This window comes from Oryzias latipes, chromosome 9 (genome assembly GCF_053564925.1).
Source record: "Oryzias latipes strain Hd-rR chromosome 9, Olatipes_Hd-rR_3.1".
In the NCBI taxonomy this organism is placed as follows: Eukaryota; Metazoa; Chordata; class Actinopteri; order Beloniformes; family Adrianichthyidae; genus Oryzias; species Oryzias latipes.
Genome location: NC_136245.1, coordinates 31,582,924 through 31,609,327, shown reverse-complemented (window position 1 = coordinate 31,609,327; position 26,404 = coordinate 31,582,924). Strand labels below are relative to the sequence as shown.

The window sequence follows — 26,404 nt, the reverse complement described above, 5'->3', positions numbered from 1 at the left end:
GGTTTCAGGACAGCCAATCGTTTAAATGACAGGCACCCAGCTGTACGCTAAGTCCCGCCCTCCGCTTCAACAAATCCCGGAAATGCTCTCTTAAAGAGACAGACGAGGAATTTCCAGAGGAGATTGCAACAACGAAAACAGCTGCGAGCTCACAAAAAAAGACGAAATAAGGCTGGAAAAAAAGAGAGGAGGACGGAGGTGTTGTGTGGCGAGGCGGCAGAGCTCAAACTAACATTATTTGAGGACTTTCACGGCTAATGTGGTCAACGATTTCTGGCCTTGAGGTCGATTTTACGCTTCGGGAACGTTAGCTACCTAGAAACCGACAACGTAGCAGTCAACACGGCAGGGCGATAACAAAAAAAAAAAAAAAAGGCACCGGACGGACACACGTCAGTGATCACCTGGAACTGCGTCCGAGACTCCCTTTCTGAGAGGTGAGTCACTTCAAATCCACTGATGTGTCTTTGTTGTCTATTTATTTAATTGCGACTGGATGTGTTTAAACAAATAAATGTACATACGTCCCTTTAAAGAGCAGGTGGGAGCTATTTTTACGCTTTACCTGTAATCATGCTGCATTTTCTATTTTCTGCTTGTGGGTTGAGACAAAAATGTCTGGAATGAAGGTTGATCCAGCTGATAAAATGACAGCTACCCTGCAGGATTTAGGGGGCGTTCCCAGGCTTTGTCTGCCTTTTATTTGCCACTTTTCTTTATGTGTGCAAGCCCAGCCTAGCAAAATAATGTATATACATATTTTTAAATAAAAATGATAGCTCAGTAGTGGTTACTGCAATGCATGTGTAAAATATAATAGTTGTGAGAATGAGGGATCATCCAACCGTGGGGCATATCCTGGATTATGAATTGGATCCAGTGGTGCATTGATGATGAGAACAGTAAATCTTGCAGGACAGCACTGTGTGCAGTGGGTGTATTGTTCCCTTGGATTGCACTTGGGAGTTAAATTGCATCATGCAGTAAAAGAGGCCAAACTGATGTTGGTGCAAAACCCTTGTGGCAAACATGTGTAAAATCAATTTCATTGGGTTGTAATGCCTCATTTGCATGATAAATCTCGTCATGCACATGCCGAGGCATCAGCCTGGCAGCACATCTGCACGTGGGTATCCTGCAGCTGCCTGGCATATCTGTTTCTGCACATGCATATGTATCTGCTGAGCTGCTGGAGCTCTACCCCCACCTCTCTGTCTGGGAGAAAGCAAGTGGGCTTTGTCCTCAGCTGAGTGTGACGTCATGCAGATCTTTGGTGTAACCAACCCTGAAGGCGATGGACATGTTGTTCGGCAAACCTTGGCCCGGGCTTGTCCCGTGCACAAATGCACTACGACTTAGCTCCCCCAAAGGGTGAAGCCCTGACATGTGTTTGATGAATGCCCTCTATTTATATTAGAAATGAAAGATATGTACCTGGAACTGGAAGATTAGGAGCTCAAATGCTGCAGTGGGGATTGGTGGACACTTGTAGCACAGACATTAAATGTTCTGCTAGCTTGATTCCACGTTGACCTGTATTTCATGTTTCTGTTTTGTAAGCATGTCACATAAAATACGTTTTTGTCGAGTCTAATTTTTATCAAAACTGGAGGCTTTTAGAGTCTTATATCTGTTAAGTTAGATGCTAATGGTGTCACAGTTTCTTTGAAGATGCCCTTTGACTCATACTACCTGCAGTGCAGTAACACTTTACAGTTTTACTCATGCAGAGGTCATCTGATAATCTGACAGGGTGAATTAATGGACCGTGGACCCTTTTGTCCTCAGCTTGTTCTCCGTTTCACCTTTTTGGCAAATCAAGTGGCTAGTTTTTCATTGGAGGCTTCTTGTATGTGCTTGTAATAAAATAAAATAAAATAAAAACACATTTATTTTGTGTGTGTGTGTGTGTGTGTGTGTGTGTGGGTGTGTGTGTGGGTGTGTGTGTGGGTGTGTGTGTGTGTGTGTGTGTGTGTGTGTGTGTGTGTGTGTGTGTGTGTGTGTGTGTGTGTGTGTGTGTGTGTGTGTGTGTGTGTGTGTGTGTGTGTGTGTGTGTGTGTGTGTGTGTGTGTGTGTGTGTGTGTGTGTGTGTGTGTGTGTGTGTGTGTCTCTGACAAGCATTGTTGACGTGTGTGGGTGAAAGAACGAGTCTAGCTATTAAATGCTTTGAGCTGCTGAGGGTTTGTTGTCAGCCCTCCAGTCTGCGTTTGCTGGATTAGATGTCAGAGATTAGAAGTTATTATGTGGGTTAGATCCAGTGCTCAACACTGCTATAGGGCTTTATTGATCGGTAATGTGTTTACGTGTGACTGCATGTTTGTGCAGTCTCACACTGCAAAACCAAATTACATCTTTGGAATAGAATATGCAAAAGTCTAGAACGTTTTTTTTTTGGGGAAGCTTGGTTGTGCAAACCTGCAAAAATATATTTCAAACAAAAACTTCTATCTTGAGTAGCTTCTCTAGTTTAAATCCTCCTCAGAAACCCTGCTAACCTGCAGGAGTGTGGGAAACTGAAGGTCCTCTGTCTAACAACCTCTTTTGTGCTGCACAAAGTGACAACCCATTATTTTTCCTCTTTCTTCTTTTGTGAAACCTCAGCGGCAGAAACTTGACCGTTTATGTTTCTGTGAGGCTGGAGATCATTCAACCCAAAGACAAAAAGCAGACATAATGAGCTGAAGGGTCTTTCTGCTGAGGACAAAGGTTGGCTCGCTGCCATCCTTGTCTGCATAAAAGCAAACAAGCTGATTCCTTTTTATTTTTGAGCCACTAAAAAAAAAAAAAAAAGATTTTACAGGATGTGCGTCTTTATTTTAAAACGGGTTAAAAATAATGTCTTTCTTAACCGTCTGGGTTTCTAAGTAACAGCAGCTTGGCCTGCAGCTTCTCTCAAACACGTGATCCTAACTATTAACTTCTGGTTTACCATTAAAGGTCAGTCGGTTGACAAGAGGAAGAAGCTGGTCCCTTTAAAAACCTGCAGCTTCCCTGTTTGTGCCTCCTGCTGAGTTTCTAGATCATAGATGAAAACCTATAGAAAGACCCTGAAATGCAAAGTTAAAGAGTTTCAAAGGTTTATCTTCTGAATGATTAAAATCACACTCCGGTCTGATCAGACATTCACAGACTAATAAACTGCTGCTTCTCATTGATTTGGCAAAAGCTGCTCGCTCGACGCTGAAGCTGTGGTTTTCCAAAAAGAATGATGAAAACTGAGATTGGGTTACAAAAACAATAAATGAATCATTTAGATGTGTGGGAAAATGTTTTTTCTATAGCTGCAAAAACGGTCAGTTCTTCTCCAGGATGGACTAAATAAACACATTTCTGAGTACAATGCAAACTTTTACATCATGTGAACGCAGGAAACCAGCTTCTCGTGCTGGAAGTCCTCAGTTTTAACTTAAACTCAGCTGGTCTGAGAAGTCCAGATTAAAAGAGGACGATAGACTGTTTCAGCTTCTGAATTAATCAACACGGTTTGATATTTCACCCTAAACCACTAAGCCAGGTTGCATCCAGTTCATCTATGGCTGTCCTTGCTGCATTTCATGCTGGTTTGCCTTCAAAACAAAGAACTTTTTTTATCTGAGATAAACATTTTTCTGACAGAGTTAATACAATTCTAGGTTACTTTGAGGTTTTGACATGTAAAGGGCTTTTGTCTCCTGATAAAACTTTTTTCCTTACTCTAAAAATAGTACATTTCATGCATATTTTGGGACAAACGGTGGACATTGAGGTCTGTTAAATAAAGAATGTAAAATCAGAATATGACAATTGTTCCACAGACTTCTCAGATTTGCCCGAACCAGACTTTCTTCCATTTAGCAGAAGAATTCAGCAGCAAAGAAAACTTCACCATAACTCTATGATGTATTTATTTTACTCAAAGGGATTGAAAATATGTCTAAATATTATGATTCTACAGGACTTTATGTCACTTTGTCAGATTTAATTAATAATTTGTTACAGTGATAATAAATGGTGCATTTTAACTAAAGCAGTGACATTTATGTTATTGTTCTGAAGGACTAAAACCTTCGGCTTGAAACGTAATGGAAAATGAATTTCATAATGATGGAGCTGTAGGTTTGAATGTTGTGCTGCATTACAGCCTCTTTGTAACTGAAGCTCACAGCTGCTTTGTTGGTAATTGGCGGTTATGATAATTATGGGTTCACATTGATTCTGACTTTTCAGTCAACAAAGTATTGCTTTTACGGATTTGCGTCTGTTGTGACGTAAGCGAGAATCTGGAGTGCTGTTTTCAGAAACCCAATTTCTCAGGAAGCTTCTCATGCTTTTTTCTTCAGAGTGACTCTGTGTTTTTTTGTTTTTTGTTTTTTTGAACGTCTTCCATCTTCCAGACTTTAAAAAGCAGTTATCAGACGGTGCAGACGGTAGATTTCTGTGCATGATGCGTGCCAGCTGAGGGCTTATCAGGCTGTTGATGCTCAGCCCCTCTGTGTGTCCATTCCTCTCTTTTATGCCGTCATTTGTCTTATTTCTGTCTGCGCTCCTCATCCTCGCCTCTCTTTGTCCTGTGAATGCTGGTGTTCAGACTTCTGCCTCTGATTTGTCTCTTAGAGGTATTATCAAATGTTTCAAAGACAAAATCACATAAAACCTTCAAGTTGTGATGTGAAATGAGTTCATATTTGCAAAATTATTCTGAAAGGCTTTAGAAAAACATTATAAAGACACTTTAAATGTAGCTTTTAATTGTTTTAAGATAGTAAAGCCCTTTTTGTCACTGGTGTATAAAAGAGCTTTATAAATAAAGTTAGATTTGATGCTATAATATTGTCAAGAGAAACCAAAATCTTCTTTTCCCCTCTGAGTAAAGCACAAAAAATGTACAATTTTGGGGAAATCTTTGTCCAAACTCAGCTTGTGCACTTTTTGTCACTTAAGCAATTTTTTCCAGTTTTATTTTTATTATTAATAATAATAATATCTACCGCCTGAGCCACTGCCGCTCCAATAGTATTTTTGCATTCAATTTATTAAGCGATATTTTTATCTTACGTTTAGTGCAAACAACACATCCCTTGCTGTGTTCAGCCAATTGTAATTGACCCGACTTGGTGAAAGCTAGCTTGTGATTGGACGTCTTTTTGTTTGCAGCACTTGTACAATAAGAGGCAAAAAGACAGTGGTTATTTACAGAGTTATTTACTTTCTTATCAATGTTATACCTTGTAATCTTGTGTTTTTCAAACAATGCTGCTGTTACTCTCAGTACTAGATTGTTTTTTTAGTACGTATAGTATCCTTTACATCCCTGATTATAATGTCCTTATAGCTGCTGAAGCTTGTGTGTACATGTGCTGCGCTGGTTAATTGACTTTAGGATTAGCCCTAACCAGACCTCTCTCTGACCTTTATCTGCAAACCCCCCCAATGCTGAAGTAGAAGTTACTCTCTGTCGTACAGCCTCAAAGTGTACATTTGTGTTATTAAATACTTTTTACTCAATTGTTGTACTTTAGCCTCTCATTTTCTAAATGTTTTTTTTTTTTACAAATATGCTTGTGAAAAACATTCATCATCATCAGAAATGTCCTCGCTGGTTAGTAATCCCCTCTGGTTAGTTAACAAGCAGTGGGAAGAACCGGCTGACGGTTCATGGTGAATTCTTCGGAGACGGACCGCAATTTCTGTGTTTGTTTTCCTTTAAAAAACTGCAGAACTCTGTCATGCTGTGAGCACAGAAAAACACTGAGAAGAAGAATGACATGGAGAAAAGAGCCCAAAGGCAAAAAAAGGAGCAAAGTAAAGCGTCTGCACAAACACGGAGCGAGGTAAAGAGCATGACAGGGAGCGAAAAAGACAGGCGGCTGGATTCACTGTGAAGGAATGAGGGCTAAGAGGGGAAAAAGAGGAGCGGTGGAGTGACGGAGGGCATTATTTTCAGCTCTCTGTGAGGACTGAACATATTTCTGTGAGGAGTCCGGCCGGCCACCGGGACTGACTGACTCATGCTTCTTCTTTTGTGTCTACTTTGCCCGTGTGACGTTTTCTGTGCTCCTTAGTACCAAAGTGAATAAAGTGACCACAATTAGCAGGTTTGAGGGGGGGTTTGATGAAGCAACATTGACTTTGCTAAAAACAATTTTTTAATTTGCTTTTCATTCTAGCCTAATTTTAATGGTTCAAGTTTCTCCTTTATGCTATTTAAATCACTGATTATGTCAACACTGTTTCATAATCGAGCAAAACTGGTTTTGGAATGCAACTAAACTACTAAACTACTTTTTTTCTTAAGAAAGCTCATTGCCACACAATTAACCCAATAAATCTTATTTATCTTCTGCCGTTTTATCCATTTTGGGGTCACGGGGCTGCTGGAGCCTATCCCAGCCACTTGTGGGTGAAGGCTGGGGACACCCTAGACAGTTCGCCACTCTGTCGCAGGGCCACAATCACAATCACAAACCCATTCACACTCACACTAGGGACAATTTGAATATGAAGCATGTTTTTGGACTGTGGGAGGAAGCCGGAGTCCCCGGAGAAAACCCACGGGAAGAACATGCTAACTCCACACAGAAATTGATGTCCCCCATTGATGTTCTGTTTCATGTCCCCCAGCCGGGTCTTGAACCGGGGGCCTTCTTGCTGTGAGGCAAGAGCGCTAACCACTGCGCCAGCAAAACTTTCCCATTTCGGGTCATCTTAAAAAAAAAGAAAATATTTAAAGATCCACTCCAATGAAAATAGTGTTTTGGTGTTTTTAAAATTATTTTGTAGCATTTTTTCATGATGAGAGACAAGTAATAAGAAAATTAGGCCTGAAATCACATTTCTGAGTATTTATTTATTCAAATCATTGTGAATCAGGAGCAGACAAAAAGTAGCTGTTTGAAAAAGCTTGTAGTTGTGACGTAGAAGCTACAGTCAGCCGGCCAAAAGCACCCTGCTCTGCTCTATTCTGATGCATCTACCTGCAGGAGACTAAACGTCTTTGTTTTCCTCATCTGAACTGGCATCTGGAACAAAACTGTACAGCTGGATAGCTCCAATATTGCTCAACATGTTTGCTGCACCGGTGATGTTAGTTTGGGGGTGTAAGATAGCAGGAGTGCGTGTAAACAGCTCAGTTATGGGTGACGGGAAAGGGAGGCGGTGTTGCTCTCAACTCGGAGGTGTATTTCTAATGAACTCCTGCCGCTGTGCAGTAACTATGTCCTGTAAAATGACACACGTTTTTTGATTTGGCCTAAAAATGGCTCAATCATACATAAAAGACGACTGGGAACGTTTTGAAAATAGCTGAAAAGATGATGGGAGTTTGGCCTGAGTGCAGCCACACAGAGCAGAATCATTAAAGATGTGTTTACTGCAAGCAGTTGTGACGTTTTTATTGAGGAGACTGAGGTGAACCCTGAAGGACGTCATGCCTTCATGAGTTTTTTTTTTTTCTCAGAAGGGAACGGTGAAGTGATGTTTTCTGTGAATGAGTAAAAACCAAAGGACGGAAATTCTCAAGAATATTCAGAAGATGTCACAGCTGCTCCTCCCATGTGTCTTCACATGTTTCACCAGCATGCAGTCATCCTGCATTCTTGCATGCAGATGACACGCCCTCCAAAATAACCAAAACAACTGTTTTCATGTTTTCTATGCAACAGTCAAGCAAGAAAAGCTGTAAACAAAGCCAGAGAGGACATAAACGTCCCCTTATTCAAAAACTTTATTGACAAATTAAACTTCTAAACAAACAGTGTCACACATCGAAGCCTCGGTGACTTCACTGTGTTTTCAGTTTCTCCTCAGCTGCACTCCAAGTGCCCTTAAACAGAGGAGGGTCTTCAAATAAAGTACAAAAACGCCCCCTTTTTTGGAAACCAACAGCTTCTTAAAGGAGCAGGGTACTTTAAAAAGTTTGCATGCTCAATGGCGAAGATTTGCATGCTTGCTGCTTTGTCAGATGATCAACAGAGTTTGCTGTCAGATCAAACAGTGAGGCTCGTTTCTCAACAGGAATCCGGTCTCCTTTCAATCCCCACCCATCACTCTATCTGACTAAACGTCTTGGTTCCTCCTTCAGCTTCTGCCACCTCCCTCCCCTCTGTCCCTTAGCCCCACATCTCTATATTTGGAGGTACGCAGCTTGAAGACGTGTCTTGTTTTTCTCTGCTTGCTCACACAGAGCTCCCTGCACCCACGGAAAAGTTTGGATGGAAATCATTCATTGTTTGCCAACAGTTTATAGACTGCAGGTGGTTGCAGATAACTTTAAATCCTCTGAACATAAGTTACACATTTCCAGATCACATGCGTCTAAATCCTTTTATTTATTTTCTGGAAATGTCTAACTTCAATGTTGCTCTGACAGCCACAATGACAGAGTAACTGCTATCTTTACACAAATGTTTATAAAGTAAAGGAAAAGTGCTCAAAGTGAGCAGCCGTGTTTGCCTTTTGTCTTCTGCGTTAGAAACTGAGCAGGAAGCAGATGTCGATCAGGAGTCCCAGCAAGACGATTGCACACAGTGACGGAAATATGAGAAGACTTTGGGTTTGTCCTGCATGTCTGGACCAGCACCCCTCTGATAGGGAGTAAGCCCTCACGCTCCCAACGAAGATAACGCAACATGAGGGGAGGTGTGTTCAATTCAGACTGATGCACCGACAAATATATTTCATTTAAAGTTGGGCTGTTTCCACCCACTGTCTGAGTTAGGTGTAAGTGTTGGCACCTTCTTGCTCAGTGTACATAAGCCACGCCGCTCTGAAATAGTTATTGCATTGTCGACGTGCCGTCCCTTATTAGCTCACAGACGCCAAAACGCTCGCACACGCAGCTTATACTGGACTGATAAACTGTCTGACATGCACTTCATGCTCCATCTGGGCTCCAGCTGCTGTGTTCCTGCTATAGCTATAGGCAGCGCGTTCATATCATGCTACACACTCGTCAAGGTTGTGGCTGATGAAAGAGACTGCAAAGCAATGAGGAGTTTTTATCTTTGAGGGCGTTTTCTCTTTCTGTGCTTCTCAGTGTTGCACCTGGTGGAACTGCAGGGTTTGTTCAGATCCTTAAGATGTTTTAACAAATAATCATTTGTTCTCCAAAATATTAATTATAAAATAACTAAGGTGTCATATATTACAATGAGATTATGTCTAAGCTAGTACTTATATTAATCTGCAGTAGTTTCTATTTTCCATAAAGTTAAAAAAGTTATTTTACTTGTTTAAATTTTTACAATTGATTCTGTAGGTTCTATTGTCTTGATGCTGTCCTTGACCACATTTTTTTTTATATATTTTTTTTTCTCCCCCATTTAATTTTCCTTGAACTTCGGACTTCCTCTGTCTACGAATGTTGCTTCATGAAATGTTGCTTCATGAAAGATTGTAGGTATTTGGCTGAAAAAGTACTTCAGTGTAGTAAAACTTGTCGAGAACCTCTGCTTTCACTGCAAAAACTAAACATTATAAAAGTAAAAAAAGACCTTTTGAATCACGAAAAAGTGTTGTATTTATATTTTCTTTGAAAATAATCTTTTTTTCAAAGTGTTCCCTGTAATCTTTTAACTCTGATTATGCTGTTTTTAGCCAATATAAAAAGAAACTTGTCGTTTTTTGGACAGTTTCTACAGGAGGACATTAGAAATTCACCTCTAAGTTGTGGGCGGAACGGTTGGGTGGAGTAAGCCCACCTCCATTTCCCATCATCCATCTGTTCACAACGCTTTCATGCTCGCTTACAGACCCTCACAACGCCAACAGAACTGGTGCAACAAATAATATCAGAGTTATCCAGCTTTACAGTCTTGAGCCACGTGCCAGCTCGGATGAGGAGAATGAAGGTGAACGTGGATTTAGTCGTCTGCAGGTGTTTGCATCGGACTGGACCAAAGCAGGGAGCATGTGGCCCACCGATTGTACCACCTACATCACTGCTACAGGCTTTTTCAATCGGCAGTTTTTCGTCTGCTCCTGATTCACAACAACTTAACAATTTGTTACCCTAATTTTCTTTAGATAGATTATAAGAAAAATGCTACATGAACATGTTAACAACACAATTTTTATCAGAGTGGGTCTTCAAGAAAGATGGCAAAATAATCTTTGAGAAAAAATATACTTAAATAAGAATTCTTTGTATTTACTGATGGTTAGTGCTTATTTACTAATGTGGTAAGAATTTTAGCCGTATTTCTGAGGGCCTGTCTTTGCAGCGTTGGCAGTTGTGGACAGCCAACAAAGACAAACTTTTGAAGAAAGTCCTCTTTTGCCTTGCACTTTTGCAGAACAGGCCGAGCTCGAGAAGAGGCGAGCTTTAGGCTTTCGCTTCATCCTCCAACCAATCCGGACTTCAGGCTCTATATTTGCCCCCCCCCCACCCCCACCCCACCCCCCTCCCTCCACTTCCTTCTCTAGCCAATCAGCCGGCAGCAGAACCCCCCACTTCTGTATGCTTTCACTGCTGAGCGAGCAAAGCATGCCTGAGTATCAGCTGAGAGGAAAGCAACAGAAAACAAATCAAGGAAGAGGCGCAGCTCAGACAGAAGTTGAAAGAGAAAACAGATGAGGAAAAGGTGAAGGAGAGGAGATCATGGAGAAGGCTTGACAGCGTGAGAAGAAGCTGTTTAGGACACTTTGGAGGATTCATGTGAGGGGAGAGGAAAGGGAGACCTGCTTGAAGAGAAAGAAGAGGGGAGGGTTCAGGGTGAGACAAATGGGGGGCTGGGAGTTGTTGATGGGTTTTTGACTTGTGCATGTGCATGGATGTGGGTGGAGGGAGGTAGGCAGGAAGAAAACATACTAAGAGAGAGCACTAGTTGTTGGACATCCTGGCAGAACAAACGGAGAGGCACGACAACTTTGACTCTTCCTTTTCTCGCCGCGACCTGTTGAGGAGGAAGGAAACGGCAGAAACAAAAACACGACGGCATCACCCATCCAGCCGCCACAAGAAACCGGGGAGAGGGTGACGGTGAGACGGTTTGACAGGCCGCATCTTTTCCGACGGGGTGAGTGCGACAAGTTCTCCTGCGCCCAAGTCAAGTGTTTGAACGCTGCTCCTGCTGATCGCTGTCAGGCTGTCAGCTGAGCTCAGATGACTCGATGTCTCCTAAAATGGCCACATGAAAGGGAGACAGTCAGGCAGACAGGCAAACACACAGATGGAGAGAGACAGAAGGGGGGGGGGGGGCCCTATGTCAAACAGCATTCTCAGCAACTATGTCCCAGCTTAGTTTAGACTGCCATGACTCCCCTCCCTGAGACCCGTGTTTGGTGCTGCAGAGACTTTTCTTCTCTCTTGTCACTGTGTATTTCTCTACAAACTTCCTGTCCCACATCTGCTCTGTCCTGCTGTGGAGCATCAGTGGTGGAAACAAATCAGCAGCAGGTTGCAGAAGAGCGCAGCAACTTTTCTCAGTCTGAAAACATTGTCGGTACATCAACCTTTTGGGTTTTTTTTGAGATCTCCTGAAACTTGATGGGAACATCCAGGCAAACTGATGCTGTCATGTCCTTCTTATAGACCCACTCCGATGAAAATAGTGTTTTGGCTGCTTTTAACATGTTCTCGTAGCATTTCTCTCATGATCAAGGACAAATGTTAAGAGAATTAGGATTTAAATTGCATTTCTGGGTAATTCTTTATTCACATACTTGTGAATCAGGAGCAGACAAAAAATACTGTAAGAAAAAGCTAGTAGCAGTGACTTAGCTGCTACAGTGGGCAGTCTACAGCTACCTGCTCCACTCTATTCTGATGCATCCACTTGTAGACAAATGGATCCATGAGCATCTTTGTTTTCCTCGACTGAGCTGGAATCTGGATCCAAACTGTACTTCTGTATCACTCTAATATTGCTCGCCATTTGTGTTGCAACGCTAACGTGAAGTTGGGGGTATGAGGGGCTGTAAGGTAGCGGGAGAGAGCGTAAACATGGGGCTGATTGGAAATGAGGACAGGCTAACTCTGAGCCAACAGATAACTTTAAGGTTGAATTTCTTGATGGACTTCTTCCGCTCTACAGAAACCATGTCCCAGAAAACAAAATAATAAAAAAAAGGTGTTTACTAAAAATGGCATAATCATAATTAAGACTACTGGGAACAGCATAGATCAAAATATGATTGCAGTGGGACTTGAGGGACATCAATGACGGGGGGAGCAGCTGGGCTACCAGAAACCAGAGCTTTCACAAAAGACTCATTGAAGATGACAACTTCAGCCACAGCGTGGAAATAAATCGTTCCAGTCTCACAACGAAGACATTTTTTCCTAAGAAGGTGGAGGATGTCTTTATTATTAAAACAATATTTCCACATTTAATAATGATTGGTCTCTTTACAGCTCATTTCCAACCATAAAGCACTGATTCAAACCCTTGCATGTCATGAAATGAGTTCTCCAGAGGGAAAATTGCAGCATCCTAGTGTGTAAAACTAAAGTGGATAAAATGCGTCATAAAAAAAAAACCCATCTCTGAATTTGTGGTCATTCCAGGTTAAATCCAGACATCTGTAAACACAGCAGCTGTGCTCCTCCCAGATACAGTTTCTTTAAGGTGGACTGGAAAAAAAAAAAGTGTTTTGCAATCGTTATTTTTTATTGCTAAAACAGAAGGGAGTGTTCTTTCTTACGCTCCACATGTGTTTTCGTGCACACATGCACGTGGTGATGACTTAACGCAGAAATATATATTTTTTTAAATAAATCTATCACCTCTTGAGCTGCTTTCCAGCACATCTTTTCTGCTTCTTTTAGCTGCCGCTCAGGTTACTAACAAGCTCCTTCATCTCAGAGGCTTTTAAAAAGGAACTAAAGGGATTCGAGTTGCCTGCGCCTTCTTCCCCGACACCTCCATCCTCGTGAAGACGAACTGAAAGCCCTCGGGCCTCAGGAGATGCTCGATCATCTGACCCAAGATCGCCGGCCTTTGACCCCGTGACCAGGCTCGGCCTTGGTTGTCTACAATAGTGCTTATGTGCAGACACTCATCCATTCTGCTGAAAAACATGTTTCAACAAAAAATCTCCAGCTGAATGTCTTCCCTCAAAGGCTGCTATCTAAATTTGAACAATATTAAGTAGTTTTACATGAATTGCAAACCTAATATCATTTATTATCCATATTTACTTAATAATTTTCTCTTTTTTTCTGACTGTATTTGAGTCCATTTTTCTCGGTCTGCAGTTTTTTTTATTATATAAAGGTTCTCAAATACAATATTTTGTTTTGCTCTTGCATGCCAGATCTTTATCTTGGATTTTTCTTTTTACAGATGCTGAGTCTTTTGCATGGTTTATTGTTCCTTTAGCTATGCACATTGTCTGGTTACCTCATTTACACATGCAAATGATCAAAACCATGTAAAACAGGATCTTGAGGGATTATTGCTTTCACTCAACCAAAACTACTTTGGAGACGTCTGGAAAGTGTTGCTCTTATCGATGCAAAGTGCTTCCAGTTGTTGTTCACGTTTGGCTTACATAGGCTGCCGTAGCCTCAGGGCTACATAAACTTGAGGGAGCTCAAGCCTCACCTTCATCAGAGTTGTGTATTTTTAATTTCTCCTCTGTTTACTTTTTCTTTTCATGTCAAAAAATAGTCATATCTCACTTTGGTTACTTGCTTTTAATGTTCTAACTGCAAACAAAAGAGGCAATCCTGATAACAAAATGTGACATTTTTATGCAGACGTTTACAGTTTTATCACTTTGCTTGTGACTTTCACAATCAAAGGATGTGCAGGTCGTGGAGATTTGACCCATATTACATTCTAAAAGCTCAGACGAACTGAGAATAGGACGTTCTGATGGAGAGAAGGGAAAACACGTTAAGACAGATGCATTTGTGGAGTTCTCAGCTCTGATTTGGGGCGAAGCCAGAGCGTTTCCTCTGCTGGTAACTGGATCGAGCTTCTCAAAAGGCTGAGCAGCCTCCGTTGGTTCAAAATAAGGTCACGGGGCAGATGGGACCTCAAACAGAACATTGGGGTGTTCGAAGTGGCACAGGCTTCAACTATAAATACTCCGGCTGACTTTTCTTCCTCCCTTCTTCTCAGCGTTGATAGAATTTGCATTTGTCGTCCGCGCTTCCTCTTTTCTGTTGTTTTATTAGACAGTAACAAGCCTTGCCTGCTTTGTTTTCTTTCCTTTTACTCTTTTGAGCGCATTGAGATTTAACTGACCCCGGCAGCACAACCCTGTAGAGCTTTGGAAAATTGCATTTCTTTGTGTTTTCTGTGAACATTTCTTTATTTCTGGAGGTGCTTTGTTTTGAAGCTGGTAGAAGCACCTGTGTTTGTGTGAAATCTGCACAGTTTGGGTTTTCCCAAAGGGGGTGTTATGTGACTGGAGACCATATGCTTCCTGACTAATTACAGGTGACCCTGGCTTCGGTACCGATTCTCAGTCTGCGGCAGTGATAAAAACACAGAACAGGAAGACATTTGATCTTTAGTGACTCGATGAATATGTAAGATAAAGAGACTTGAAGTGAGGAAGCTCAGATTCTTCTTCATTCTTTTGCCAAGCTCCAGTTGCAGTTCATGTAAGAGCGCTGAGGGTCTTTAGACTTAATTTTAGAGGAAAGTTTACAGTGTTTTTTTTTCTATTTTGATGCTCATTCTTCTTTGTTGATCTGCAGGATGATCTCATCACGCCAGTGCAGGTTTTTGTGAATGAAACCAGAATGTTTTAAGACAATTTATCAAAAAAAAAAAAACTGGATCTAATGAGGTTTTTAGTCCGATTAAGTGTCTGTAGTCAACAAATCAAGTCCTCTCATCTTCCATTTTGACCTTCAAACTCTCACACATTTGTTTTTGTGTATATAATTGCTATTATGAACATTATTGCAGACTCTGCTCCTCTTTTTCCCAGCACCCCATCAACCCTCCCAAACACTTTTTGCAGCTCTGCTTCCTTTCACCCCCTCCTTCTTTGCGGACAAGTACAAAGGCGTCGTTATCCTTGGCCTGCTGGTTGCCACGGTGACAGCTCAATGTAACCCCCCCCCCCCCCCCCTCAAAACATTCCAAAATTCAAGTAGGTAGTAAGAACAGCCTACTTCTTTAGACTTTAGCATTATGGGGTGTCAACTCGGCTCCATGGGGGATCATTCATGCGTGATGACCGGAGGAATCTGGAAATTTGCAGCCTGTTTCTAAGAGCATTTAAATAATCGCAGTGATGTCTCAGAATTGAAACCTCTTGATTTGTTGTTCTGCTTCTGCAGGGGCTCCGGTTGGAATGACCCAGCCATGATGCCACAGCCATGCCCCACCTGTCGCCCAGGTGTTCCCGGACGGAGAGCCTGGCCATCCGCCAGTCTTAGAGGGAGTGCCAACAGAATCGTCAGTCATCTGGACTCAGAGATATTCCCTCCCCAGAGCCTCCCGCAGTACTGACGCTGCGCCCCTGCTGGTCAGTTGTAGATGTTTTGACAAAAATAATAGAGCAATGACTTGTGGGGTCAGATCAGGATTAAAATGTTTAAATTTAAGAAAAAATAAAAAAAATTATAAAAAGTACATTTAAAACTTGAATAAAAAAAATCTATAAACCTAAAAGTATTACCACATGAAAAAGAAAGTTGCTGTTTTGTATTTTCACATGTTTTTTTTCTTTCTTTTTTTTTCATTTTTCTCACTTTTCGCTTTTAATCCTCAATTGACAGTTTCAATTCAGAATTTTTTCTACTGGTGCTGAGCCTAATTTTACGTGGGGGTGGGGCTTCAAATCCCATTGCCTATGTCATTTCCGCTCCTCTGTGTCATCCCTCTTCTGAGTGAGAGCGTTATTGCTCCTGTAATCCACCTCAGAAGAGGGATGACGCAGGCTTCTGCAAAAGTCTGCAAGAACTAGTGTCCATCAATATACAGTGCTATAAAAAAAGAATAATAGTGAGCATGTGTCCGAACTCCGAATGGGGTTGAAATCCAAAGGACTGGATAGTCCTGCACTATGTATTCTTTTAGGGGTTAAGGAGGAGTTGGGGAATTCTGACATGGCCTCAGTTCATGTTCATATTTTGGTTGGTTACCGTGGTTTCGTACTGTATTCTGCATTCTGCAAGAAAAGAAGAGAGGATGTCCTAATGTCCTTATTCTGTTTCCTTCAGCAGGTGTGTGATCCAGCTTCTAGACTCGCATGCATTGATGACAAACTTCTCCCCATCTTCATCCACCTCCTGTCAGCTGTGAGGATCTTTAAAGCAGAGTTTCCCCCCCATAGAGAGGACTGCAAAAGGGACACCATGCGGCACATCCACGTGGAGCTGGCCCACAAAAAGGCCCCACTAGAGCTTCCAGCCCAGGAGGGGGACCTGCCACCGACCGCAGCCCCAACAAACGGCCTTGACCCCGGGGTCCGAGCTGGGGCACTCAGGCATTTTGGTCAGGAGGAGTTGCGCTTACAAAAGGTCTACCAGCTCTCCATTTTTTCGCAGATGGGGGGGTTTTCTACCTCTGCGGGATCGTACAGCGATTCCCAACAGAGGCAGCAGAGAAAGCGGGGTGTGGAAGAGACACAGTTGACTCACAAGCACTCCCACCTGGACGACTCCACGGACGGTCCGGTGCTGCAGGGAGGGGTGTTGTGTGGCTCAGCTCCAGCTCTCGGCATTGGGATGGGGCTAGCAACTGAGCCAGGGGAGCCCGGGTCCCCGTATTCTTACATGCAGTTGGAGTCTGAGGGGGGGCTGTCTCCCAGATCTCCACCTCTCTCCCCAAGCCACACCCCTTCCCGGCGCTCGTCTCACTGCAATCGCGAACGTCCAGTTGCCGATGCGTTTGCCCCACTCTCTCCTAAATCGCCCCCCATGGGTGACCCCCATGGCCATATCTGTGATCAGGGCCATTCCTTCACAAGCTCAGTCAGAGTTGAGACTACCAACGGGAGCCGCACACCCACCCACCCAATAGGAAGTCCCGCACATGATGGCTACACTACTGGCTCGTCTGGAGGCCAGCCGACCCCCCACCTATACGAAATGCCCACATACGAGTCTCCAAACCCTGCCAGCCCCACCAGTCCTCCGGGTCCTTTCTCCCCCCCACACCACACAGAGCTGCAGGAACCAGGGGTGGCCACCGAATGGGATGCTGGACTTGAATCTTCCCCACCTGAGCGAAGTGCCACCCACACGGCCACCTCCAACGGTCTGGCCTCCTGGGAGAAGACGCCCTGCAGTAACGGGCACCGCCTTTTCTCTGGAGGCCACGTCGCGGCAAAGAAGAGACTGCTCTCGCCGAGCGAGACAAACGACTCGTTATCGGAGGACGAGGGCCCCTCCACGTCAAAGAGGAGCAGGCTGTCGCTGCTAACGTCAGGACCGGGCCCGGCGTCGTGCCGCAGCACTGATGCTAAAGCCGCACCGTACTGGAACCACCTGCTGCCGACGGCACGGGAAATGCCTAAGGTCAGAAAATCTAACATCTTTTTCTTCTCATTATGCTTCCAGACAGGAGATGTAAAATAACAAAAGTTAATCTACTTCATGAAAAAAAAGGGGTTAATATTGGATTCTCCTCAAGTTTAGACAAAAATTTAGAGTTTATCACCAAACTAGAAACGGCAGCATCTTCAACAGGTTTCTACTGTTCTATTCCATCCCAAAAAAGGGAGCTTGAAAAGCAGAAAATGAAGTGTTTTCCTAATGAAAGTTGCTTGTCAGTAGATTCAGATTAGTAAAAAAAGAACCCTGGGACTTCTGAAGTCAGGTCTGAGGCCATCTGTGTGACAGCTGAAGCTCAGCTGAATTTGGCTCATGTGACAGAAAAACGATCCTCAATTAAAGCGTTTTAGTGGCTCACCCAAAGTCCGGTCCTGAACCCATCTGACAGGCTGGGATGAGACCTCAACTGGAGGTTCATTTACTATTCATGCAAAACTTTAAAATGGTTTCAAGTGAAAATTCTCCAAACATAAATGAGAATTTGAAATTTGGTTTCTCTGAGGCCTGTGATGCAAAATGATCAAGAAAATATACAGAAAAGTGTAACAAAAAAATTTTTTTTGTCTTGGATTTTCTTAAATGAATAATAACACTAGATGAGCATGTTATTCAAATCTCACTCTCTTTAATTCAATATAACGTCAAAAGGAAAGAAAACAAACATTCCTGCCTTTCGTGTTTGCATCAGATTTATTTAATTAGGACCCTTTTTCTGCTAGTCAGGGTTTGAATGTTGAATAATTTAGTCTGACCGGTTAAATTAAATCACCAACATTTCAAACAAAACTCACTTGTGTCTGTTTTTACTGATCATTTTGTTACTAATTTGATAATTTTACAAGTCTTGTTGTCTGGATATTATTCTGAAGACGATAATTTTCTACTATGCAGTTGTTCAGATTATGGATATAAATTGCCCTGAAAAAAACAAACGAAAAAAAATAAAAAATTAAGCCTACATAACTGTAACAGTGATAGAATAATTAAATCAAATAAAGTTTACATGCGTCATCCATGAGTTGTAGAATTATCTAAATTTATGTATAAAATTAATTTTATTTGCAATTATTATTTTACCTGTTTAAACCCCGAAGAGCCCAAAAACAAATGTTTTGGGCTTTTGAAATTAATGTAAAAGTTAATTGGGTAGCATGAATTAACAGCGGCTAAATGAAAATCACAATATTTTTTTTTAAATAAATAAAAAACATAAAAAAGAAAAATCTGGCCAAAATCGACCCCATTTATTTCATGGTTCAGGATATTTTAGAGTGAATTGGTGCCAAAGTCGACTTCATTGACAGTCGGAGCAGAGTTCACTGAGAAGTATAAAGCTTTTTGACAAAGAAAACTTTGTAGAGTAGACCAACAGCAGTGAGAACGCTGTCGAAGTCATGTTGGTCAAACATCTGCTGGCCTTGGATTTGCAGCCAAGGCCGAGGCGTAAATCAGCTCATAGGACATCAAGAGCGTGAATGGACGGCTCACTTTCACACCGTGCTGGAACAGGCACAGCAGCTCCAGAACAAAACTCATTGAGGGGGGGGTCCATTGTTCCCGACAGGGGTGTGCTCTGAGGCATGGAAACGTTGGGATGTATACAAACAAACGTTTGGACAGACATTATGCTTAAACTGGTTCTGGAAGTGAATTGGTAGTTTCTGAGCATTAGAGGACCAGAAAAGCTTTTAGTGCGACTTTCAGGCAGAGGGGGGGGGTCGCTGGCATTACAGGTCAGTGCATGCGAGAGGGATGGTAGATAAGCAGATGAAAAAGCTGAAAGGCAGAAAAATGAGCCAGGAGGAAGAAGCAAGCAGGAACTGTCGTGGATGATAATTGAGTAAAGGTTAGGAGTCAAAATGCCGCTTGTTGATTTAAGACTCTGTGAAGATGAGCTGACAAGCTGACGAAGATCTCAAAGCTCTACAGAGAGCTGCCGTTGTACAGATATGTCAGCCGTGAGCAAAAGCTTTGGGGTTTTTTTGAGTTCGACAAGTGATCGCTGGGTAACCTTTACGATGAATGGAGGCCCGGAAATGGGAAATGTTTTTGTGGGCCAAACTACATCTAGTGGCCAGCCTTCTGTAAGTAAAATTCATCTAAGTTACACCACAAAAGTGTACTTTTCTGCCACAGAAATATAAAGTTATGTTTTTATCTTAAGCTGCTCATAAAATGTGTTATCATAGGGTTATCGGCTGAAAACAAATGATTATTTTGTCTGTCATGGTTTTATTTCAGACCGCCACAGACTGCAGCAGACCCAGGAGACGCCTCAAGAACGGGCTTCGGCTGAAGAGGTGAGTTATCGGGCACACGACCACACGTCCAACAAAATCAGAAAGTATTTTTCTGCCCATTTATGCTAAAGCTCATGGAAATTTAGACAAAACCATCATTTCAGCGGGGAGCTTCTTTTTTCTTCTCTGGTGGAAAAAAAGAGCTCTGAGCATTTCACTGAAATCTGAACCAATCGTTACATTGTCCATCAAACTGATACTTTTTGTAGAGAAATGTAATTAAAACTATTACTTTTAATAAAAGATCAATAAATCCTTATTTACACATAAAAAATGAATTGGCACATAATTTCTTTCTCAAAATTTGTAAAGAAAAACATTGAACAAGTGATATTAGTTTGTCTACCAGTACTCTATAAACTCTAAAAAGGATAAGAGGTAAATTCAGCAATTAAACATTTCCAAATATGATTTTTAGGACATAAAAATCTGAAATCCTTATTATTTGATTACTTTTGCTTTTCCTCTGCAATATTTCCTTTTCACCGAAGACCGAAGTCAAAGTCTTGTGATTGGAATTAGTCCTGGAACTCCTATAGTGTTCCTATAGTGACGCATCATAACAAATACACCCCCCCAAAAGAAAGCTGTAAAATCGTTAAAACTGAACAAACCTGGCAGAAAAAAATGACAATTCGTGAAAAATCAATTCAATCAGCTACTGTAAGCTGTTGATTTGATGTAAAAATCGTGGACGCTCCTCTGGTTTGGTGAGGACGGAGGAAAGCCTTTTCCCTTAAGATTTTTGAAAATAAACTTTCTCTTAAGTACGGTAAATTACAAAAAAAAAAAAAGTTTTGAAGGATTTAAAACTATATAGTTATCAGAGGTCCACATCCTTTTAAAAAGAAGAAAAAATTTAAAAAAATTATAAAAAATTATTTTTATATTAGATAAGTACAAATTTTAACGATTGTTTTTTTTAATTAAATTGCTGAGTTCCTGTTTCTGTTTAACACACTGCAGAAAACTGTCAATGCACTCAAGAGATAAAAAAAAAGTTTACTTAAGGTTCTTAGAAAAATGTTTTTTATTTAATTTTTTAAATAACTGTAACATTTGTTACCTTTAAATTTTTTTAAACAGAGAAAATGAAATGATAAACTTTTGAGGATTTAAAGCCTCCCGGTAAAAAAACTGAATTTATCAAACAGCACAGTAAAACTGAGATGGGATCTTTTTTCTACAGAGTGAAATGTTTTTTGTGTTTGAGGAGGATTTTCAGGTTTGTTGGTTATGAAGGACTCTGTGTTTTGTGGACCACAAACCATCCCCCTGTGTTTCATATACAGCCGGCAGCTACGCAGCGGAAGGCAGACCGACACCGGTCGCTCCCGACGCTCCAGTTGGCCCTCGTCTTCCATCAGCAGGTCACTTCTAGGCAACTTTGAGGTAACTTCTTAGTGCATATCCAAATCCTAAAGAAATGTAAGCACAAAGAGAAAATTTGAGGAGGCGGCAGGTGGCCTTAACTTTTTCTGGTGAGATCATGAGAGGAAATAGTTTAGATTGGTCCCAAAAGTTTCATCGTCATTTTTTTCTGTGAACCTGTAATGTTTTATCTATAGTTTGTGTTGTTGTGGGAATTTGTTTGTAAATTAAAATACACTAAGTTTCATTACAACAATGGAAAGTTTTAATTGCAATGAGAATGATAATTTTGGCAAAGCAAAGTTTGTGTTTTTATTTGAGTTCTGAAAAAAATTCTCCATCTTTTGATCTTCCAATGAGAAGGGCAGGAAGCAGGAAGAAGATCTCATTCAGATCAGTGTGATGAAGCTGCTGTGTCTCTCAAAATAAAATATAAAACAGCGTTCATTTTCAGGGACGGCATGCTAACTGCACAGAAAAAGCCCCAGAGAAGATAAATGTATGGCATAAAAACATGCATTTTACAGCAGAGCTTTAAAAAATTGTAATTGTAATAAATGTTTCATGTTTTTGCTTTGTAAGTGTTTTGTTACAAAAAGTTTTCAGTTTTTTTCGCCAATGCAGTGGCTGTTTGATCAGATTGTTCTGGTTCTTACTCTCGCCAAGACTTTCATTGGGTTTAATTAAAAAAAAACCAAGGTCACCAGGGTGTTGAAATCAACCATTGTGTTTTCTTCTAATGACTGCTTGTGGACATGGGGGCTGGGGGTGAAGGGGTTGGCAAAACTCTGCAGCAACAAAACCCAGAGGGGGGACTTCTGTGAAAGGTGTCCTCCTGGATTACTTCATAATCTGATAGGGTTCCATACCGCAGCCAAATGGTGGAGGGGTTTGACTTTGGGAGCGTCAGAAAACAGTTTGATCTGGCCGCTCTGTTTAAGTGAAGAAAAGATGGAGCGTGAGATTGAGCAACGTGTCCAGGTTCCTGCAGTAATGAGGAGAGAGCTGAGTTTATTCCTGACTGAGTCAGCTGTTAAATACTTGCGAGGACGAGGTCAGCAGGGAGAAATGAGTTTTCTGGTCCTTGAAAATGATGTGCAAAGGTTTATTTTAGCTTTAAAACCAAGGAGTTTCTCTGAAAGTCAAAGGATTTTTCTAATGAGCCTAATTCTTAAAAAGATGCTCACTTTTTTTTCTGAACGGCAGGAGTCCATGTTGAAGGGACGCTTTTCTCCTGCTGGGCAGATTGAAGGTTTCACGGCGGAGATCGGTGCCAGTGGCTCGTACTGCCCGCAGCACGTCACCCTGCCCGTACAGGTTACCTACTACGACATCTCGGAGCACAGCGCCCCCTCGCCCTTCCTGGTCAGTCTGTGTTTTTGGGTCTTCACTTGTGCCTGAATTCCCCTCACTACTCCCTAACCCTTAAAAGACTATGTAGTGCTCTCATTACTATTTTGTTTCCTTTTTGTTAATTGCCAAATATGACGTCATCCATTTGCAGATGATTCAAATGCAACGTATTCAGGTGCATATTCGCTAGTTTAGTTACCATAGACGCACACTACTTTATTGCATAGACTTTTGGAAATTTCCAGGGCACTGAATTTTGGAATTGTAGGTTTGGACACCCCAGCAAGATGGCAGGTACCCTAAATAGTACTTTACATAGTGAGCATTGAGTGAATACTGAAGTAAGTGTTCAGATGAGACTGACAACATGAGCCACAGAAATGGAAGACTGATGCTCTCAGAGTTGCTTCAGATCCAAATCAAATCTGTTCCCTACAAGATTTGACTAAAATAATCAAAATCTGCCTGTGTGTGATATGTTCTAGGACACAAGCAGCTTTACTCTTTAAATACCTATACAGATCATCGTTTGATCCGTTCTCCAAAGTGTTCCCAGTGATCTTGAACTATGATTATTCAGTTTTTAGATAAAATAAAATAAAAACATGTTTTCTTTTCTAGGACATAGTTTCTGCAGAGCGACAGGACTTACTACTTACTACTTAGCAGTCGGCTCTCCCACTGACTTGCAGCCCCTCACACCCCAACCTAACCGTATTGGTGCAAAAGAAAAAATGACGAGCAATTTTAGAGCTATCCAGATGTACATTTTTGAGCCAGATTCCAGCTCAGAAGACGAAAAAAAGCAAGACATACATGATCTAGTCGTCTGGAAGTGGATGCATCAGAATGGAGCAGAGCAGGGAGCTTGTGCCCCACCCAACATATTTTCTACATCACATACACAATCTTTTTACAACTTTTTTTGTGTTTGCTGTTGATTCACTACAATTTTGCATCAATAAAGCTTAATTTTCTTCATATATGTCCTCTATCATCAAAAAAATGCCACAAGAACATGTAAAAAAATACAATTTTCATCTGAGTGGGTTTTAAAATGAACTCAAAACAGCTTTTTTTCTGCATTTGCTTCTTGGAATTACCTGTACAACAAGCTTGTCTTTTGTTAAGATAATGTATTATCTCCAAATAAACTCCCAGAAACACTTTTGAGTTTGAATGATTTTGACCATTTTATTTCCTTTTGCTTAATTGATAAGTCAATTAAGCAGGCTGTCAAAGGAAGAACGGAAACAACTTTTCTGTTACTGAAAGGTGAAAGTTCATAGTAGCTCAAAAACCCGGTATCAGGATATTTCTAATTTCTTTTTTGTTTTTCCTGAGAATGTTTTCTAAGAGTCATCACATCTGTTTCCTCTCAGGGGGTGATATCCCTGGAGCCTCTTGGAAAGAAAGGATACAGCATACCCAAAGCAGGGACCATTCAAGTGGTGAGTTAGTCCTAATTCTCCTCTCTTGACTTAAAAAAAACCAAAACATTTTTTTCCCCTTTTTTGTGTGGATTCATTTGTATTTTCTAAGTGACATACCAAGTGTTAGTTCTGTTTAACAACAACAGCAAAAAGTTATTTGATCTTTTTTTAGATAAGTCTTGCAAATTTTCTCCAGCTGCTGTGATTTATATTTCTAACAGCTGTTGGAAAAACCAGATTAAATAGTATTTAAGGGGTAATTCTGACACCTATTTGTGAAGAAAAGACTGGCTCATACAAATGTTTATCCACCTAGACTCTACACTTAGCTGCCAAGAGAATAAATATTTGATGAAAAACAGTTCCTCGGATCCTTTGACATTATCTTAAGTGTTTATTCTTGAAGAAACTTGGCCAGTTCATCTTGTTAGGAAAGGAAATCTGTTAAGGATAATGCTGAAAAAAAGTTACTCAAGAGGGCTGGATCAGTTTTAGTGGCTGAAGAAGAAGCCAAGCTCAAAGTTAAAAATGGAAGGAAAGGTTTCCCACCCACAACTATTTTAGGATCTCTGCGATTGATGAAGCTGCGATGATTTATGACTCAGAAGGTCTTTTCTACCAGCTGCTGTTAAATATTTTGAGGCACAGATAACTGCAGTCTGTTTTGCTGCAGATGTGATGACCACAATAAAGTTGAGGCATATCGGCTTCGCTTTTTGAAAGATATTGAGGTTGTTTTCTCTTGTCCATCTCCACAGACCTTATTTAATCCAAACAAAACTGTGGTGAAGATGTTCCTGGTGACTTACAACTTTAGCGATATGCCCGTCAATCACATTACCTTCCTGCGCCATCGCATCTTCCTGGTGCCAGTGGAGGAGAGCGCCGAGACGACTCCATCGGGCGGAGTTCAAGACAGGAAGAAGATTCTCTGCTACCTGATACATCTTAGGTATAGTTTATTTATACATTTAGCTGTTTAGGATTTTATTTTGGCTGGATTTTTATTGTCTTTTTTTTCTACATTTTCTCCTGCAGATTCCAGAGCTCCAAATCTGGGAAGATCTATTTGCACAATGATATCCGGCTGCTATTCTCCCGTAAATCCATCGAAGTGGACACAGGGATCCCGTATGAGCTGAAATCTTTCACCGAGGTGCCAAAAAACCCTGAATATTCTCCCCGCGAGTGACTCCTCTTTCCCCTGGCTTGACCTTTGGTCTCCAATGCCAACGCCGCCCTTCTTGTAATTTCTAAAGAGGAGGGCAGGAAGTGGACTGCAACTGTGGTGGACACAAACCTTGATGAGACTTGAGGAGGCGTGCCACAAGCACACAGACACATACAGAACCGGTCTTTGGGAAAGTCCCCCTTTTTAATGCGTTTAGTCTGTGCCGCAACCTGGAGGTTCCTTTGTCATCTGCTCGCTGGGGCTGACTAGCCTCATCAAAAAGAAGGACTTTTTCCAACACCATCATCTGTACAAGGAAGGAAATGCACAAACACCGACACCCACGTACACAGACTGACAAAACTCACGCACATCGCACGCAGCAAGTGGCGGAGCAGGAACACTTGTGGTGGTTACTCTTTTAGCGCAGTGTTAACTTGCATGCCTTGTGACTTAAACACCGGATTTTTTCCTCTAGTGCCGTAAAAGCACATTGTCCTTCATTCTGCCTGCAGCCTCAGCGGACCAAAAATATTCTGCCCCTGCAAAAAAAAAAAAAAGATGTCTGAGGAGCGACCCCAGAGTTTCGTTCAGGAGAGAAAATCAGAGGCTCAAACGCCGGCGAGAGCTGGGGGTTTGAACAAAATCAGCTGCTGTTGTAATTGAAGACCATGCAGACACAATCTGACCAAACTCAGGACATCTGGAGTGGAAACAAACTCTCCTTTTACTGTTTCTGCCATCACAGAACAGATCACTGTGTAAAAAAAAAAAGGAAAAACAATCCATTTCAGTAAATATAGCCAGACTGAGGGACACTGTGCTCTTTTCTTTTCTTTTTAGACTCTGTTCAGGAACGCTGACACTGAAGCAGATATTTAGGTGGGGGGAAAAGACAAACTGTAGTATTTTTAATTTATGATTTTTGCAAATGTCTTAATGAGCAATATGCTGCACAAAGTAGAGTGTTTCTTGGACAAGCTTTCTTTGGAGAGGCAGAACAAAAGAAAGCAACAATTGTGGGGGGGTGGGGGGTGTAATGTGTGTCTTGGGGGAAATTCTATGTATATTTAAAAAAAATAAACTCTGCAACTGGAAATTCTGGCTTCAACTCGATCGATTTCAAGCTTTTTTGTGTCTAGTTCTAATATTTTCCCCAAAAAACTTTATTTAAACCTCACAAAACAAAATACAGAAACACGTTGTGCACCCTGACCTTTTCAAAATAAAAGATGAGACTGACAGTTGCAGGAACATTGGCTCTCGTCTTGAATGGTCCATTTATAGAGTCAACGTTAACCTTTCTATCCAACAGCCACACCTCAACTTGAGCACA

General features: G+C 41.5%; 1 protein-coding gene across 4 annotated transcripts; it reads left to right on the top strand.

Annotated features, from left to right (window-relative positions):
- Nucleotides 1–26,167, top strand: atosb (atos homolog b). 4 transcript variants are annotated; one of them, XM_023958239.2, is made up of 9 exons: nt 1–437; nt 15,221–15,408; nt 16,109–17,404; nt 19,682–19,740; nt 21,033–21,132; nt 22,318–22,476; nt 23,847–23,915; nt 24,656–24,849; nt 24,936–26,167. In XM_023958239.2, the coding sequence occupies exons 3-9, from the start codon at nt 16,241–16,243 to the stop codon at nt 25,087–25,089; spliced, it is 1,899 nt and encodes a 632-aa protein (XP_023814007.1). In that variant the 5' UTR covers nt 1–437; nt 15,221–15,408; nt 16,109–16,240; the 3' UTR covers nt 25,090–26,167. The 4 variants fall into 4 exon arrangements, with proteins under 4 accessions (XP_023814007.1, XP_023814005.1, XP_023814004.1 ...); XM_023958237.2 differs by having other exon boundaries at nt 16,106–17,404; XM_023958236.2 differs by lacking the exon at nt 1–437 and adding an exon at nt 10,436–10,994 and having other exon boundaries at nt 16,106–17,404.
- The last annotated feature ends 237 nt before the right edge of the window (nt 26,168–26,404 follow it).

Coding starts and splice junctions, on each gene's coding strand:
- atosb (XM_023958239.2), top strand. CDS start 16,241: ATGCGGCACATCCACGTGGAGCTGGCCCACAAAAAGGCCCCACTAGAG. Junction 19,741..21,032: donor AACGGGCTTCGGCTGAAGAG/GTGAGTTATCGG, acceptor TTTCATATACAG/CCGGCAGCTACGCAGCGGAA. Junction 21,133..22,317: donor CACTTCTAGGCAACTTTGAG/GTAACTTCTTAG, acceptor TCTGAACGGCAG/GAGTCCATGTTGAAGGGACG.